The sequence below is a fragment of the Papaver somniferum genome, chromosome 2, assembly GCF_003573695.1.
Source record: "Papaver somniferum cultivar HN1 chromosome 2, ASM357369v1, whole genome shotgun sequence".
NCBI lineage: Eukaryota > Viridiplantae > Streptophyta > Magnoliopsida > Ranunculales > Papaveraceae > Papaver > Papaver somniferum.
In genome coordinates, this window is record NC_039359.1 from 159,501,964 (window position 1) to 159,518,917 (window position 16,954).

The following is a 16,954-nucleotide window of genomic DNA, read 5'->3' on the forward strand; positions in this document are numbered from 1 at the left end:
TTAGGTTAGAAAAACATTATGTGCGACTATGTTGTGCCTAAGAGTCAGCTATTATAATATATTTTGGTTCAAGAAAAATGAAACAATATGATTTCGTACTATTATTGAGAATAATCCTGGCTGGCTTCCGTCTGTTGCTTGGTTTGATAATATTGTAGTTGAGAATAATCCTAGATGGTTTCGTCTGCTGCTTGGTTTGATAATCTATCTGTACGATGTTTGATTCCCCCTCTCACTGGTCGTGGTTTAGTATTTAATTTGATGTGAAATTAATATTATTGGATATTTAATTTCTGACATCACATAGCATTCTTGTCCCTATGATCATGTGTTTTTTTTTTTAAGATAAAACAGTGATCCTAGAATTACACCTTGGTAAAAATTGTGTAGGTTGATTAAAATTAAAGAGAAAATTTCCATATGTTTTTTCTTTTTTTTCGGTCTTGAACCCACGTGAATTAATAAATATTAAGTAATGTAATTATAAAATTCCCATATGTTAAATAAAATGTTAAAATGTATTTGCACTTTACTTTAATACCCTTTTGGTATATGTAATTTGTTTTTGCAAAATCCAACATTTTACTAATTTTCAGTTCTCACTCTTATTAGGTTTATGTTTCCTGGTTACTTTGATTGCTCCTCCTCCGGCAACCCTACAGAAAAGCAAACGTATGCAGCGGCGCAAGATTTATCTCTAACTTCCCCCTGTTTTTTTTCTCTCAACTGAAAACCTCTCATTTCCTTCAAACCAAATCAAGAAACACTGTTAACTACTGAGATCGAAAAGAAATTTCATCGACAAAGCTATATAAGGATCAAAAATGAAAACTTTAAGGGCTGATTGAAGTAGAAGAAGATGGTGTTTTTCATTACTTACAGATCCCAATAGATTTTAGTTTTATTAATTGTTGTTTTCTTTGTGTAGATTCATAAGTTTGTTTGAAGTTTCATCAACTAAAGAAGAAGAATCCTTAACCTGGGTTCCTTTTGGGTTCTGTTGATACTTGATATTGGGTATTTCTTAAAACCCCCTTTTTTTGAAGCCCTAGTCTAATTTCGCATCAATTATTTCGGAGCCATATTCTTCCCAGTGTTTGAGAAAGAGAATTTTTTTCATTGAATTCTCCTTTAAGATTTCTTTTATTGGAATTTCACCGAAGAAAAATGGAATTGATATTTTGTTTTAGTATAGATGAGGAGAAAAGTTCCTGATAAATACTTTGATTTCTCCGTCACTTCCAAGACAAATAATTTCGTACATTTTCTGTTTGTTTCATGTGTTTTACAGAAATTTTGTTTTTTTTTTTGTTTTGCTGATTTGGGTTTCGGTGGTGCTAAAGATGCAGAGCTTCCCCAAGTATTGAGAGGATCAATTTATGATGATCAAATCACTCCCGAACTGTATCAAAGGATATCTCCAATAATCCATGTGGAAGGCAAAGATGTCATTACCGTTTCTTGTTCTCCAATGAATTCTAGTTTTGAACTCGTAGTCATCTTTTGAGGTTACTGGCAAAGCAGTTCTGTGAGGGTAGGATCTTAATCCTCTTAATCTTATGCTACATTTTTGTCGGGCATCAGTGGTATCACAATTTGCTTTGTAATTTGGCTTGATTTGTTACCATTTAGTAGTTGCAACTTGCAAACAGAACTAAGCAGAGTGATACAAATGCATGAGTGGAATTAACTTTGATTTGTGTTTATGGCGTATTCATCTACATTTTTTGAATATATCCAAGTAGCTATGTTTGTTGATTCAAGATATTTTAATAGCGGGATACCTCACTTTGACAGGTCTCCATCGTTGTGGCTTGTATGTGTTCCCAATTCTGCTCTCCAGAAACTCATGAAAATATACTGTATTTTCTAAGTTCAGTCTCATTCATCTTCTTGAAGTGTTTTGTTTTCAAATGTTTTAGTTGTGAATGTGTTGTATCATGATGTTCATCTCATGTATTTTGATGTTTTTTTTTTACTACTTTGATGGTTTTCTTATTATAATGCAGGGTACTTCTGGGGTGCCGAAACAATCCCAAGCACAACAGGCTGAAGCTAAATGTTATTCTTCCAACAATCGTATGTGATTAAGAGCAGGAGCTAATCCAAGTTTTACTTCGCAGGGGACTGAAGCTATTATCAACTCTATCAATGGCTCTCAATGTAGTGTTAATTAAGTGGAGTACCATTCCTGTAACAACAGATTGTATACTTTATTCAAGTCTTTATCGGTTCTTACACTTATAAGGTTGTTAACAGGTCTTGTAACTGTATGGCCGATATACTTGCCAAAACTTGTGACATTTGTGCCAAGTCTCGAGTCCTGGATGAATGGCCTTACGGCATTTTGCTTATGCAGTAATAAGCTACCCTCTTGAATAAAAAGTGCTTTGATGTTTTAAATATTCTCCTTTTATTTTCGTTGATGCAATTTTACATTCTTTGGACGGATGTAGGTGTCCCACAGGTTTAAGCCATGGAAGTACTAAAAATATCACCCGTAACTATAAGTTGTCAATTGGCCACGTTATTCTGCCGCTGTCATGTGTCCATAAAAAATTTATGGCCATGGTTGTATTGATTCAATGTGTCCACATGGTATATGATAGCCACGCTAAAAACAGTTGGTGTGTCTTTAGAAAGTTTAACAGTTGGTGTGTCTTTAGAAAGTTTATTGCCAGGTGCTACAAGTTTAATGTAGCTGTAAGTCATGAATTAGCCACGAGAAAATAAATTGTGTGTGTCTAATAGATAACAAAAGCCAAGGTTGGAAGAAAATTTATGTGGCTATATAGTAAACTCTAGCCACATTCAATCAAATTGTGTGTCTATAAGGAACCTATAACCACGGTGATAGTGAAAATGTTTAACTATATAAAAAAATAATGAGTGCTCAATAGACACGGTTATAGAGGTATAGCCATGGTAAATCATATTTTATGTTCTTTATTTCCTGCGAAATGTTTTATGTTCTTTATTTCCTCGGCAAGAATCATTTCCAAAATGGACGTTCGCTAATGAACAACAAGAATCCTTACCAAAAATGGAGTAATAATTTCGCATGAATAGAGACAATATTTGTTCAAGGGTTAATACTTCTTATTTACTTCGCAAAATTCTTCTTATATATTTTAAGGATTAAGTACTTCTTATGCTTCTCAAAGGATACTTCATACTTTATACTTCTTATATATTTCGAGGATTGAGTACTTCTTATATTTCTTCAAGGATACTTAATACTTCGCATACTTCAAGAGATGAGGGCTAGATTCTTTTCCCAAGGAGAGGCAATCACTCATTCTAGAAGATTGTCTTTGTGGCCTGGGTTTAAACGTCAATGGCATATTTTTAAGCATCATTTAAGTTGGCTTATTGGTGATGGTTGTGGTGTCAAATTTTGGACAAACAAGTGGTGAGGATTGATGGATCTATTTCCGACTTTTATTCAAATGGATCTCAGGTCTGTGAATATACACAGCAAGGTTTCTGTAGGATCCAAATATCGCACAACGGTAAGAGTTTGCGATATTATAGATAGAGCCTGCGAAGTTATAGAGAGAGTTTGCGAGAAGGTTGCGAAGCTTGCGAGATTGTAGTTTGGGCGCGAGATAATATGAGTTGTACTCCACTACATATGAGATGTCATCCACTATGTAAACACCTATATAAAGGGAAAGTCAGAGAGAGAGAAAGAAAGGTTTAGAATTGGTATTATTATTATTTCGTTCTTCTTCCTCTACCAACCTAGAGCTCCAAATACTCATTAACGGAGATTCTCAATGTAAACCAAATGTAATTTCAATAATTATAGTGAAGATTCTTAACCCCGTGGATGTAGATCATATTGATCGAACCACGTAAATCTTGTGTCTTATTTTCTATTTTCATTATCTTTATTTATATTTTTACATCAAATAAGTTTAGATCTAGAAATCATAGTCATGATAATACAAGGGGTGTGTTGTAGGATTTCCTGCAATTACAGTTTCTGAGTTTATTGTTAATCGACAGTGGGTGTTGCCTTCCTCACTACCAACACAAGTTGTTTCTTGATGAAAGTAGACGCTCCACTTCCCTCGTATGATTGCGAAGACTCTCTTGTTTGGACAGGAAACGGAAGTGGTAATCTATCTTTTAAAGATGTATACAATTTCGTGCGAAGTAGAGGCGTTTTTAGACACGTGTATAATGTTATTTGGTCAGATGCAATTCCGCCTCGCAGGTCTTGGGTGATCTCGAGGTTACTTCTTGGAAGTATACCAACAGAAGACATTATTTATCATAACTCAACATCCTCTTTATGTTGTTCGTTGTGCCACCAAGCATGGGAGACTAGTTAGTGTAGCACAAATAAGGGTAACAGGGATAGATTTAAGTTTCGTCAGAAACTTAATTAAATCTGATTCAAGGATCAAGATTTAAGAGATAAAAGTTGATAATCAAATTTATAATAATAATGATAATAAGATATCTTCAAACAAGGCATAACCTTTAAATAGGTTCTACAAGAACCGACTAGAAGAAGTAAAAAGGAATTCTACCTAATCTAGGAAAGAAAAGAACTTGGAAAACAAGTAAAGAAAATAGACGGATGGGATCAACTGTAATAGTCGATACATTAAAAAAGGGATCAACAACTATAGTTGACAAAGTAGAAAGGGATCCACAATAAGCGTTGATACTGAAAAAGATGTACTACATCAGTCCCCCTTCTTGAAAGAAACTCGCCCTCGAGTTAATGAGTAGAAAAAACTTCATTCTCTCCATGGAACTTAAAAATCTCTTGCACATTGAAGATGTTAGAGATGTTCCATTTTGATGGTAGATCAATAACATAAGCATTATCACTGATTTTCTTCAAAATCTTGAATGGTCCATATTTTTTCATATGGGTCTTGTTATAAGTACATGTAGGAAACCTTTCTTTTCTGAGATGAATAATAACCAATTCTCCTTCATCAAAACTCTTAAATCTTCTATGCTGATTTGCATCCTCTTTGTACTTGTTATTAGATTCTTCAATCTTGGACTTAACTTCTTTATGTATGAGTGATGCTTTCTCAACAAAGTTATATGCCTTAATATTTGATTTTCGCAGCTTGGGAAGAACACCAAACCTAAAATATGATTAGGAACTTTAGAATAAACAATCTGAAAAGGTGTCTTACCTGTTAATCGATTTACTGAAGTATTATAAGCAAATTCCATGTTTGGTAGGAGATTATCCCACTGCTTCTCTTTTCCTCCAATAACGTAAGCTCTAATCAGGTTTCCTAAAGATCAATTGACCACTTCAGTTTGTCCATCTGTTTGAGGGTGAGCAGTGGTACTATACTGAAGTTTAGTTCCCAAACGCATCCATAAATACTTCCAAAAGTAGCTCAAAAATTTAGTGTCTTGATCAGAAGTAATTGTTTTGGGAATTCCATGCAAACGTACTACTTCTTTGAAAAATAAATAAACAACATTGGATGCATCAGTTGTTTTCTTGCATGATATGAAGTGAGCCATCTTTGAGTAATGATCAACAACTACCATAATATAATCATTTCCCCTCACAGTACGTGGTAAACCAAGCACGAAATCCTTGCTAATATCCACCCAAGGAGCTCCAGGGATTGGTAGAGGAGTATACAAGCCAGTGTTTTGAATATTACCTTTAGATTGTTGACAAACCATGCATTTTTCTACGTACTTTTGAACGTCTCTTTTAATAGAAGGCCAAAAATAACGTTCTTCAACCAAAGCTATAGTTTTATCACGTCCAAAATGTCCACCAAGGCCACTGCCATGTAATTCTTGGATGAGATGAACACGTAGAGAACATTGTGGAATACACAAACGATTTCCTTTAAAGAGAAACCCTTCTTGAATGAGAAAATCATCAACATTTCCTGTTGAAGAACCACACTTGTCCCAGAGTTGCTTAAATTCGTTGTCTTTACTATATAAATCCTTTAAGAAATCAAAAGTTAAACTCTCATGTTTAAGAGTAACCAGAACTTGATTAAGTTTTCCGCTTTGATGTTTAATGGAAAAAGTATATTGGTTGATAGTAGATAACCATCTATCATGCATCCTATGACCTTTGCTGAACTTTTCAAAAACTTGAGAGCTTGATGATCAGTGTTGACAACAAACTCACTGTGAATAAGATAAGGATGCCAATTCTTAAGAGCATGAACAAGAGCAATTAATTCCAACTCATAAGTAGACCACTTCTTCCTTGTATCTGAATTCTTTTCAATATTATAATATGCAACTAGATGTCCTTCTTGAGATAACACAGCACCAATGCCAACAACAGAAGCATCACAATGAATCTCAAAAGTCTTATCAAAGTTTGGAATAGCAAGAACAGGTGCACTGCACAATTTTTTCTTAAGAAGATTAAAGCTCTTATCTGCTTCTTCAGTCCATTCAAAAGTATCACACTTCAAACAATCTGTCAAACCAGCTGCAATTGTACTAAAGTTTCTCACAAATCTTCTATAGAATGAAGCTAACCTATGAAAATTTCTTACTTCACGTATAAATGTTTGAGTGGGAAATTCCACAATTTCCTTAACCTTAGAATCGTCCATAGAGATACCACTATCTGACACAACATATCCCAAAAAAGTAACTTTGTTTGTAAAGAATGTGCACTTCTTTAAGTTCACATACAAAACATTATCTTGCAGTGTTTTAAAAACTTGAGATAAATGTGTAAGATGTTCTTACTCATTGTTGCTAAAAATCAGTATGTCATCAAAATATACAATGACAAACTTTCCAAGAAAAGGTTGGAGAACCTTATTCATGAGGCGCATAAAATTACTAGGAGCATTAGATAAACTAAATGGCATTACCAACCATTCATATAAACCTTCCTTAGTTTTGAATGCAGTTTTCCACTCATCACCTTCACGGATACGTATTTGATGATATCCACTACATAAATGAAGCTTGGTAAAGATTTTAGCACCACAAAGCATAACAATCATGTCATCAATTCTTGGTATATCAAACCTATATGGTATTGTAACTCTATTTAAATCTCTACAGTCAATACACATACGATATCCACCATCTTTCTTGTCTACTAAAAAGGTTGGACTAGCACAAGGAATTTTGCCAAGTCTTATCAAACCTTTTTGTAACAAATCATCAACCTGACCTTCTAATATATCATGCTATTTAGGACTTAACCTATAATGAGGTTGATTAGGAGTAAAAGTTCCAGGTATAAAGTCTATCTGATGTTGTAGATCTCTTAATGGAGGCAAAACATTTGGTAACTCAGCAGGAAATAAGTCACTAAAAGAAGACAATAAAGGTTGTACCTTGTCTGGAATCTCCACCATTGGTTTAGTAACTTCATGAGAGCTCAGGGAATGTGTATTCAAAGAATGAACAATTATAGCCACCAACGCAGTAGTCTTCTTGTCTGTTGGTTCTTTGAGTGAAGAAAAAGATTGTAAAAGCCACAAAACTTCGGTGAAACCTTCATGAACAAAGGTGTAAGTATTCTCATAGCAGTTATGAACAGCACGAATATCATACTGCCATGGTCTTCCCAATAATAAACATGTTGTTGTCATGTTAATAACATCACACAAAACATAATCTGAATAGCCAGGGAAAGAAAACCTCACCAAACATTGATGAGTGATCTGCTGAATGGAAGAACTATTTATCCAACCAACTGAATATGGTTTTGGATGAAGAGTAACAGGTAAACCAAGTTTCTCAACTAGTTTGGCAGAAACATAGTTTTCTGTACTTCCACTATCAATAATCATGTTGCAAAGCTTCTCTTCAATGAGATAATGAGATCTGAAAATACTATGTCTTTGAGTAGGACATGGTTCAGTGATTAAAACTGGTCGAATTACTCAAAGGAAATCAGCATCATAAGTCTCATGTTCTTGAATATAAAGTAACTCATCATCTCCAAGAACTTCTTCTTCTTGTGTTTCTTCTGGAATTTCATTAATGTAAGCATGAAACTTGCGACCATCACTAGAAGTATGGCCAGTTTGGTTACACTTGTTACATCTATCTCCTCGAAATTTTGAATAAGGATTACATAATGGTGTAAATTGTTGTTGATTAGGATTACTTCTAGTATTGCGAAAAAATCCTATTGTGGAGTACCCTGAGGTGCTTAGAAGATGATATATTCATTGTTGGAGCAGTTTCTAGAGGAACAGATGTAGATTGATGTTGCTGATACGTTTGGCTTGCACTTCTGTCATGTGGATCAACAAAGGCAGTTGATCCCTGTGAATATGGATCAACAACGATTGTTGATCCCTTTTCACCCTGGTAACCATAAGAGTTATATGGTCTGGCAGCTTTGTAAAAATGTTGATAACGAGCCTGTCTTGGATTTGCTTGGCGAGAAGTAATGAGAACATGCCTTTCAACCTTAAGAGCTTGTTGTACCGCTTCAACCATTGTAAAAGATGATTGTGTCATCCCTTGTTGAATTAAATTGTTCAATCCATCTATAAAACGTGCAACTAATTGTGCTTCAGTTTCCTTCAATTGGTTACGAGCAACCAAACCACAGAATTCAGCTACATATTCTTCAACTAATTTACCTCCTTGTCGACAGTTTTGAAGTTTGATAAACAGTTGTTGCTTATAATCTTTTGGTAAAAACTTTTCTCTTAATAAACTTCTCATGCGAGTCCATGTAAGTATAGGAGGTTTTATGATACTTATCTCGATCTTCGCATAGTGTTTCCCACCAAGCTGCAACTCCACCTTTCAATTTATAGGCTACCAGTTTTACTCTAGAAGATTCAGGGACGTCCATGAACTTGAAGAAAGATTCGATTTCATAAAACCAATCCAGTAAACCTTCAATTTGTAAACCACCATGAAAACTAGGTACATCAGCCTTTAATTTGTATTCTGGTAGATTGCATAAGAATTCATAATAGAATTTAATCTCTTTTCATCCATCCACTTATGTCTTTCAACTTCTTCGCTTTGGTCTTCTTCATCACTGTGGATAGTCACAGGAGTAAGTTTTTTTGTTAAGAAAACCTTCCTGGCTATTTTTACATTCTCGTCTATTTAAACAGTATCAAATTTTACATGTCCTTTTCACCCAAAAATTATTGATTTTGGTCTTTTTGACCAATTTTGTATATGGACTTTGATTGGCAGCATTTTCAAACTCCAAACTCACACAGGTTATTTAGATGCCCTTTATTCTTCTGTTAGCATGTACCCTTCAGGTATGCAAGTTAAAAAGCAATTATGGACGGCAGTGGTTTCGACTATATGGATAGTTTGTTGGTGTCGCAATTAATCAGGTTAGCAGGGGTTCCCGGTGGATCCGCACCCCTGCCTATCAAGTTCGCAGGGGTTCCATTATTAATCAGGTTAGCGGGGGTTCCCGGTGGATCCGCACCCCTGCCTATCAAGTTCGCAGGGGTTCCATTATTTGTGTGGGTCGGTTTAAATTGGTGATTTTATTTTCGGGCCGCCCATCAGTTTTGAGAGAAATAAAGAAACGGGTAAAACAACTCAAACACAAAGCGGAAAAATTAGAAACCAAAGCAGGGCCAAGCTCCCGACCCGATTTGCAAACAATTTCATGCGCAAAAATCCTCAAACATTCTTTTTTGATGTGCATGTGGCATATAAAGGCTGGTCAAGATCATGCATAAAAAATTTAACAACTGCATATTGCCAACACGAAGCAAATGCATGCTTCGTCAAGTAACGACACACATCCAAGAATTATTCATTATTCATAAAGATAAGTTAAACATTTCATGATGATACAAGGTTTAATCAATGACTCGTTCGTTCCACTCTTGATCATATGCTTTATATACAGTATAATAGGTATATTGTTGTTGTTGAGAGGAAGATACATTCACGAAAGAGTTGTATATTGGATTAAACACAAGTTGAGATGCTCGACTAAAAATTTAAGTGAATACAAGTTGGATTAAGTACTTTTGGATTAGATAATTTTGGATCATGATTGTACCTACTTTCATGGTAGTTGAGATGCTAGAGTAGACTAAATACAAGTGATATAGGAAGCATGGTCAACTCGGAAACATTGAGATATTAAGTGAATAGTCAGCAAAAATAAGAGTCCTCGTTGTTTTCTTACACTAAGTTAACCAGTTGAAGTACGCTCTGGAAATTGGTTAAAAAAACAGGGATCCTAACTTGTACTTCAGATATGGCTGCCAATTAAAATTGTTGCTATCTATTAAAATTCCAACCTGAACTAACTTACTATCATTTTTTTTCCAGAAAATATACTGATTATATTAATAGTACTGATTCAAATTCGGATCATCATTACATGGTTTCTCTGTTAGATAAACAGCACAAATCATAACAGTTACATCAACTCTATACCAGATCGGCTCCATGAGAGCAGATATGGGCAGATCAACAACATTTTAATCGCTCTTCCTCTCTAGTACTTCTGAAAAACTTGTTCATATGCTTGTAATTTCTTCACCGTGCAATCATGAGAAGTATATTTTGTTCTCCATGTGGCTGTTTGGAGGAGCAATTGCTGAGAGGCTTGATGTATAACTGACAAACACCATATGCTGTCCCAAATTTTCAACCTTTACCCACTCTTGTTTCATGGAATCTAGTCTAAACCCACTCTTGTTTCATGGAATCGAGTCTAAAAATTTTGATGGATTTTCCAAATGGTCGATGACTAATACAAGGTCTCCGTCTCACTTGACCAAGAAACTTGGGTAGTCATTGTTAAACATTCCTGGAGACATTATGACTTTCTGTAAAGAGCCATCTGAATTGAAACTTCTTACAGTTCCGTCATAATCTATGCAATGGAAAATTCCATGGCAAAAAACGGGACTGTTGAAACATGAACTCATTCCTGGTTCATCATTACCTTGCATCGGGACATGATCAATCGTCCAACTATTGTTTCCCGTTTGATTGTGGCACTAGTAATTTCATTAGGTGCTGAATCCGAGATTGCAAAAACTATACAATCAGGAGAAGTTGGTAACGATGAGGTTGAGAAATTACCCCAGAGCCTGCCTGGGTCTTGATAAAAGGTGTTGGTACTTGTGTTGAATTGTCTAATATGGCTAGTTGAAATCGGCCTTATTTTTTCGAAAAAGGAAATGGTAAATGAAATACAGACCTACTTCAGATAACAACTCACATGGATATTTATTTACAGTGGTATAAACAAACATTTGATGATACAAATTCATGGATGATACATTTCGTTCCATGCATTGTCGTATGGTTATATAAATACTACGGAGTACTATACTCGATTAGTTGTTGTTATTACTCGCTTAACTAAGAGGCGACTATATAAATGAAAGTTAGGAAGAAGATAAACAAGTGGGCGTTCATCTCCTTGTTCAATTTTTTGCTAAGATGGTGGAGTAAACTAAATAAATTTGGTAAAAATTATTCATCCATAACTTTGAGTTAGTAAATTCGTCGACCGAAAGATGATGGATGTTCAGGTGACGGGAATCTAGAAGTGATGCCTCACCTGGACACTTCAAAAGTCATCATAATGTCTCCCGATGGGAAAATGTGCAAAGTCAATTGCGTGATGGGTGTTCAGTGGTCAACTAAGCAAAGAGGAAACTAAACAAAGCAGGTAGACTTATTCTTGTAAAAAATTATCTTGCTAGTTTATCTATTTATTACTTGTCATTATTTCATCTCCCGGTAAGTGCGGAAAAGAGGATGGTGCAGATTATCCGGAAGTTTTGGTGGGGGCAGTGGAAGGTAAGAGGAAGCTAGTTTGGGTAGCTTGGTCAAAAATTTGTATGCCGAAAGAAAATGGTGGTTTGGGAGTGAAGATCCTGAGAACTATTAATCAATCAATGTTGATAAAATGAATTTGGAGATTTTCAAAGAACAAAAGTAGCCTTTGGAGGAATATAGTGAATCAAAAATTCAAGAGAAGCCCGAATTTGTTAATGATGGATGTTGACAGTAAGCCTCAGTGTAGGAGTTTGTGGAAGAATGTAGTAAATATGGATGCGGTTGTTCAAGAAATGGCTAAGTTTACAGTTAGAAATGGTAAAGGGATAAGGTTTTGGAGGGACAAATGGCTAGATAGAGGGAGACTTCAAGATTTATTCCCGGTCATCTTCAACGCTGTCAACGCGAAGGATGCGTCAATAGCTGATATGATTGTGAACAGTAGTTGGAATTGTGAATTCAGGAGGCCTTTGAATGCAAATGAGAAGTTAGAATGGGACTTGCTCAGGCGTGATTGTTACCCAGTACTGGTGTTAGTGGAAGCAGAGGATGAAGTGGATATTATGGATAATTTTAGTGCTAAGAAGTGCAACGAGGTTTTGGCAGGAACCTATCCTCCTTGCAACTTTGATTCTCACTTATGGAAGCACAATATTTCAGATAAGGTAAGCTTTATTCTTTAGACAAGTTTTCATGATTCAATCCCTAGTAGAGACATATTAGTTCATCGTGGTATGAGCATTCAAAGTGACTTGTGTGTCTTGTGTAACGACGAAAAAGAAACTTATGATCATATGTTTCTACATTGTTCGTATTCTTTTACGATATGGGATTATTTTATCAAGGCGGTTAAGATATCTTGGCCGATGCAAAGAAATTTGTTCCAATTATTTGAAGCTTGGACTACTAATGTTCTTCAAGGAAGGGGTAAGGAAGTGTGGAAGATAATTCACTATGCCGTTTGTTGGATCTTATGGAAGGAACAAAATGGAAGAGTTTTTGGTGGCCGCCAGAAAAGTGTTTCGGAAAATATTAATCTTGTTAAACAACATGTAGTTTTGTGGTGTTGTGATACTGACTCTTTTAAATTTGTTCCTCCCTAGTCTCATCTGGAGTAATTGGGAAGATCTCGTGAATGAGTGATTACTATTTGTAATTGTATTCTCTTTTTCTCTTTTTAATATAAACTTATCTTCGGAAAAAAAGTAGCCAACTAACATTCCAAGTAATAATTAACTTAATGGAAAATATGTAAATGCAAACTCCAAACTCAGCTTTAATCCTTACATATGGGATAATGGATGTAATTAAGAGGACTGCTTGGCAACCATCTTTACTTGCGAGTTGCGACCTATAAACCAATTTTCATTTTCCTTGGACCGCCATACTAGTCATCACTTGTTCAGTACAACCGACAGACAAGCACAAACCAAAAAATAAATCGTGTTTTATGCTAGCCACCAGAAAAGCCTTAAAAGAGAAGAGATGCGTTTTCATTTTATTTATTATCAAGGAAAAGAGAGTGCAAAAATCTGTATAAGAACTCTCGAAACTCAAAGAGATGAAAAAGAAACAAAAATAAAAGGCCTGGCTCCCGATTTGCAAAAACATAGGTGTATAAAAATCCTCAAACTATATTTTCAAGTGTAAGTAATGTGGTGTATATATGAGTTCGTAAAACTCAACGTAATTAAGTATTCGATAAAAAAATTCGAAGGAAATAAATTTTAGGTTTGAAAAAATAGATACCCATTTTAAAATAGTCAGTCTAGTGAAATGCAAGAAGATGAAAAAGAAACAAAAACTAAAGTAAGGCCTGGCTCCCAATTTCGGAAACAAAAATGATTTTACCCATCGAATAAGAATAAAAAGGACCTTGATTGCACCGAATAAAAAGCAGTGATAAAAATGATTGTGGTTGGATCGTGTGAGTCGGAGGATGGGGCCACTCCTTCATTTCCTCATCCAATACACTCATGCGCCGATGTCAAATTTCGGTCCATTTTTTTGGGTGGATCTGACAAAGTTGTTTGGGAAGACATTTATGCACAAAAATCCTCAAACTATAATTTAAAGTAATGTAAGTTAGTCAAATCAAACTAAACATGTGATAAAGAAATTCTAAGGAAATAAATTTTAAATTTGAGAAAATAGATACTCGATGTGAAATAGTGTCAGCTAGATAAAAATTTTACTAAATGCATATGCCAACAAGGAAACCATGTAGTGTTTGGTTAAACATTTCATGAGACAGGTTCATTAATGATTCGTTTCGTTTCATACGTGACCCCATGTGTACATATAAATATCATGTTAGACTAATTAGCGTCACTGAGAGAGAAATATTCAAGAAAAAACTGGATGTTGAATATTCATTTAGCTCCCAAAAGTTGAGATGCTGGCGTAAACTAAATACAAATGAGACGTAAAACGTGGTCAATCAAATTTTTTGTGACAGTAAGTAAAAAGCTGGTAAAAAGATAAAATCAGTTTCATCAGATACAAAGCTCATATGGTTAGGCACTCCAAGGAAAAGAAAAGATGATATACGTGGCCACTCCAACCAAGAATCCTTTCATCATGTTGAGTTCCTTGTTATTTCCCTCTCAAGAAATGTTGAAGACAGTGTTATAGTTGAGAATTACGATAGAGACTGTGATGAGCTTGCAGATATGGAATTTGAGAGAAACAACAAATTCATATCAAAAGACACTAAAAAATACAGAGAGAAAGAGCTCCAGGCTCAAGTGGAATGAGGACAATGAATATCCTAACAATAGTAAGGAGAGTTGAGGGAGAGGGCAGAGATATCATGCTAGGAGACATTAGTCGTTTTCTGTTGTTTTATTTGTATTTCTTTTGTGCTTGATTTATGCTTTCTTTGGTGCTATAACATTTTATGTTAGCTTGTCGCCTCTGTCCTTGTTATGTTTAACCGTCCCCTCGATCTTGTATTCTATTTCAACCTACTTCCTAGTGTACTGGTCCAAGTATGCTCGAGAAATTGGTTATCCTTATTCGACCATTTAATTCGAAATTTGTGCCTGAAGTAATAATGTAGATCGTCGCATGTACTTCAGAGATGGCTGCCAAAGAAATTGTGTTTTTTTTCTTCAGTAAAATACCTACCTGAACTAAGTCGAAACCTTTTAACCCTAGTAAATGAATACAAACTACTGTCGTAGTACTTTTTAGTAAGCAAGAAACTATCTTGAACAAAAATATGTCCGTTTATAAACTTCAAGCCCCATCTTTAGCAATAATAGGATTCCGTAATTAAATGAAATTACGTGTATACGATTGTTTAGAAGCCATCCTCACTACAAATAATCTTTGAATATTCATCCTAACGACTTGGTTGGAATCTGAAGGAAATTGTGTGCTGTCATGAGGATTTGAATTGTATGCTCAGGATAGGTGTTTGTTTTTCATGTTTGTTCAACAGTCGTACTAGTTACTCGCTGTTCATGTGGTGAACGGTTACTTCAGTATAATGAACAAAGAAATGAATTACATGTTTCATGCTAGTTACAAGAAAAGCCTGAACACTCAACTTTTTTTCCCAGTAAATTTTTTTGCATACGAACAGGCAAAATCCTCCAATCATAAAGGAGGGCTACGGACAATCACCAGACCATTGACTTTACGATTGGCGTACAGTAACGTTCCACATAAGTTTTCGCCTTATTTTTCATTGCAGGATTTTTCTTTTTCTCTTCGATATTCCTAGAGTCATGCAGCGACGAGATCATCTTCCGACTCCTACTGTAAGCGCCATAAAGAGCACCCTTATGCAATATGATCTGCTTCCTAGACACTGGGAATATTAAATGGTATTACGAGGTGAGGAAGGTGGATATGGTTCTTGGTTTTAATTTTTTCTTGGCTGTAACAACATTTGCGGATATGTTAGCTAAGAAATTTGAGATCTTCTTTTTACTGCTGGATTCATGATTTTACAATCTCATCAAGACTAATTAAACCAACTAAGAATGGAAGTGCAACAGCAATTTAAAAATATTAATAGAAGAACCAACAAGGAAACCAGTAAAGCTTGTACGATTTAGCCGAAACAACAGTAAACAGATAGAACCATACATATGAACCTAAAAAGATGAAATCAAGCTTGTAGAAGTAGTACTACTACTACCACAGACAAAAGCAATGGGACTCCTTAAAACATGTACTCCGTCAGACCATTCAATTGACGCGAACGCCTCAACTAAATCCGTTGGTTTCTACTCGAATGTGATTTCAGAAGGTAAACTCGTTATGCACATGCTAAACACCAGTTTAGTTGGTGAAACACTAATCCTAACTTTGGATGTTCGAGATCTAACTTTAAGTTTGTAAATTGCATCTGCCGAAGCTCCAATTTGTAACCACGTACTATCTTATACTTGACCGTTTGAGTTGTTCCAGATTCAAAAACAACAGAAAATGAAGGATAGTTTAGATCACCTGCGCTCGATAACCTGACTGAATCACCGTCAACCGCTTTATCCTTGACCGAAAGCTTAATCAGTAGGCGAGATATCATATAACAAACCTGGATTTAGAGCTTTGTTTGGGTGACTACATGTCTAGACCCGTGTTAGAACGGTGTTGAAAATCTTTTATTGATAAACGCAGCAATATCCTTACCTGAATTATCAACAGAATAAGCAGTTGTCATTAGACCGGATGATTGATCGTCGGGTTTTGTATGATTGTTCACACAGAGTACTATATATCCTTTGCAAGAAAAAGTTGCACACTCGGTAGTCGGTACTATGTAAAAGTTGGGCTCCTACTTTTGCCAAAGTAATCAAGCCCAAATATCCTCAGCATTTTTTTCTAACTGGGCTTGTGGATGCACTATTACAGTCGCAGTTTAAAAAGAACGATTTTTTTGGGACCATGGTTTTATTATGGATAATGGATTAGACCTAATTTTAGGTCACCTCATATCTAGTTATTTATTTAATACCTAATCTACCCTCTTAATTAATTTTAGGTTATGATTAGTGAATGATTTAGTTAAAAACAATTAGTGAGATTAAATTAAAAGATGGGTTTATTATTAGTTGAGTAGAATTATTGAGAGAGTAGAGTAAGAGAAGATGAAGGAGAAAAACATGGAAAATAATTTTTTTTCCAATTAACTAAGTTTGAGTATTCGAATGATGAAAATTCATCTGATTCTTCATCTCCATCATCTCCTAGAATATTTGTT

At 35.2% G+C, this 16,954-nt stretch overlaps 1 protein-coding gene and 1 long non-coding RNA gene across 2 annotated transcripts; one reads left to right on the forward strand and one right to left on the reverse strand.

The window, feature by feature from the left end:
- The first annotated feature begins 597 nt into the window (after positions 1-597).
- Positions 598-2,396, forward strand: LOC113354194. Its single transcript, XR_003361723.1, has 3 exons — positions 598-1,017; positions 1,344-1,534; positions 2,010-2,396. It is a non-coding gene; the product is annotated as an uncharacterized LOC113354194 (long non-coding RNA).
- Positions 2,397-5,280: 2,884 nt separating this feature from the next.
- Positions 5,281-7,784, reverse strand: LOC113352338. The gene is made up of 5 exons (XM_026596169.1): positions 7,326-7,784; positions 6,869-7,175; positions 6,087-6,598; positions 5,844-5,955; positions 5,281-5,747 (listed from the first exon to the last, which is right to left on the reverse strand). The coding sequence occupies exons 1-5, from the start codon at positions 7,782-7,784 to the stop codon at positions 5,281-5,283; spliced, it is 1,857 nt and encodes a 618-aa protein (XP_026451954.1).
- Between the last annotated feature and the right edge of the window lie 9,170 nt (positions 7,785-16,954).

Excerpts from the sequence above, each read along its gene's own strand:
- LOC113352338 (XM_026596169.1), bottom strand. The coding sequence starts at position 7,784 with ATGATTATTGATAGTGGAAGTACAGAAAACTATGTTTCTGCCAAACTA. Across the intron at positions 6,599-6,868 it reads TGCATTCAAAACTAAGGAAG|ATAGTGGTATCTCTATGGAC; the intron begins GTTTATATGAAT and ends ATGTTGTGTCAG. Across the intron at positions 5,956-6,086 it reads TTTTGAAAAGTTCAGCAAAG|GATTTATATAGTAAAGACAA; the intron begins GTCATAGGATGC and ends GATTTCTTAAAG.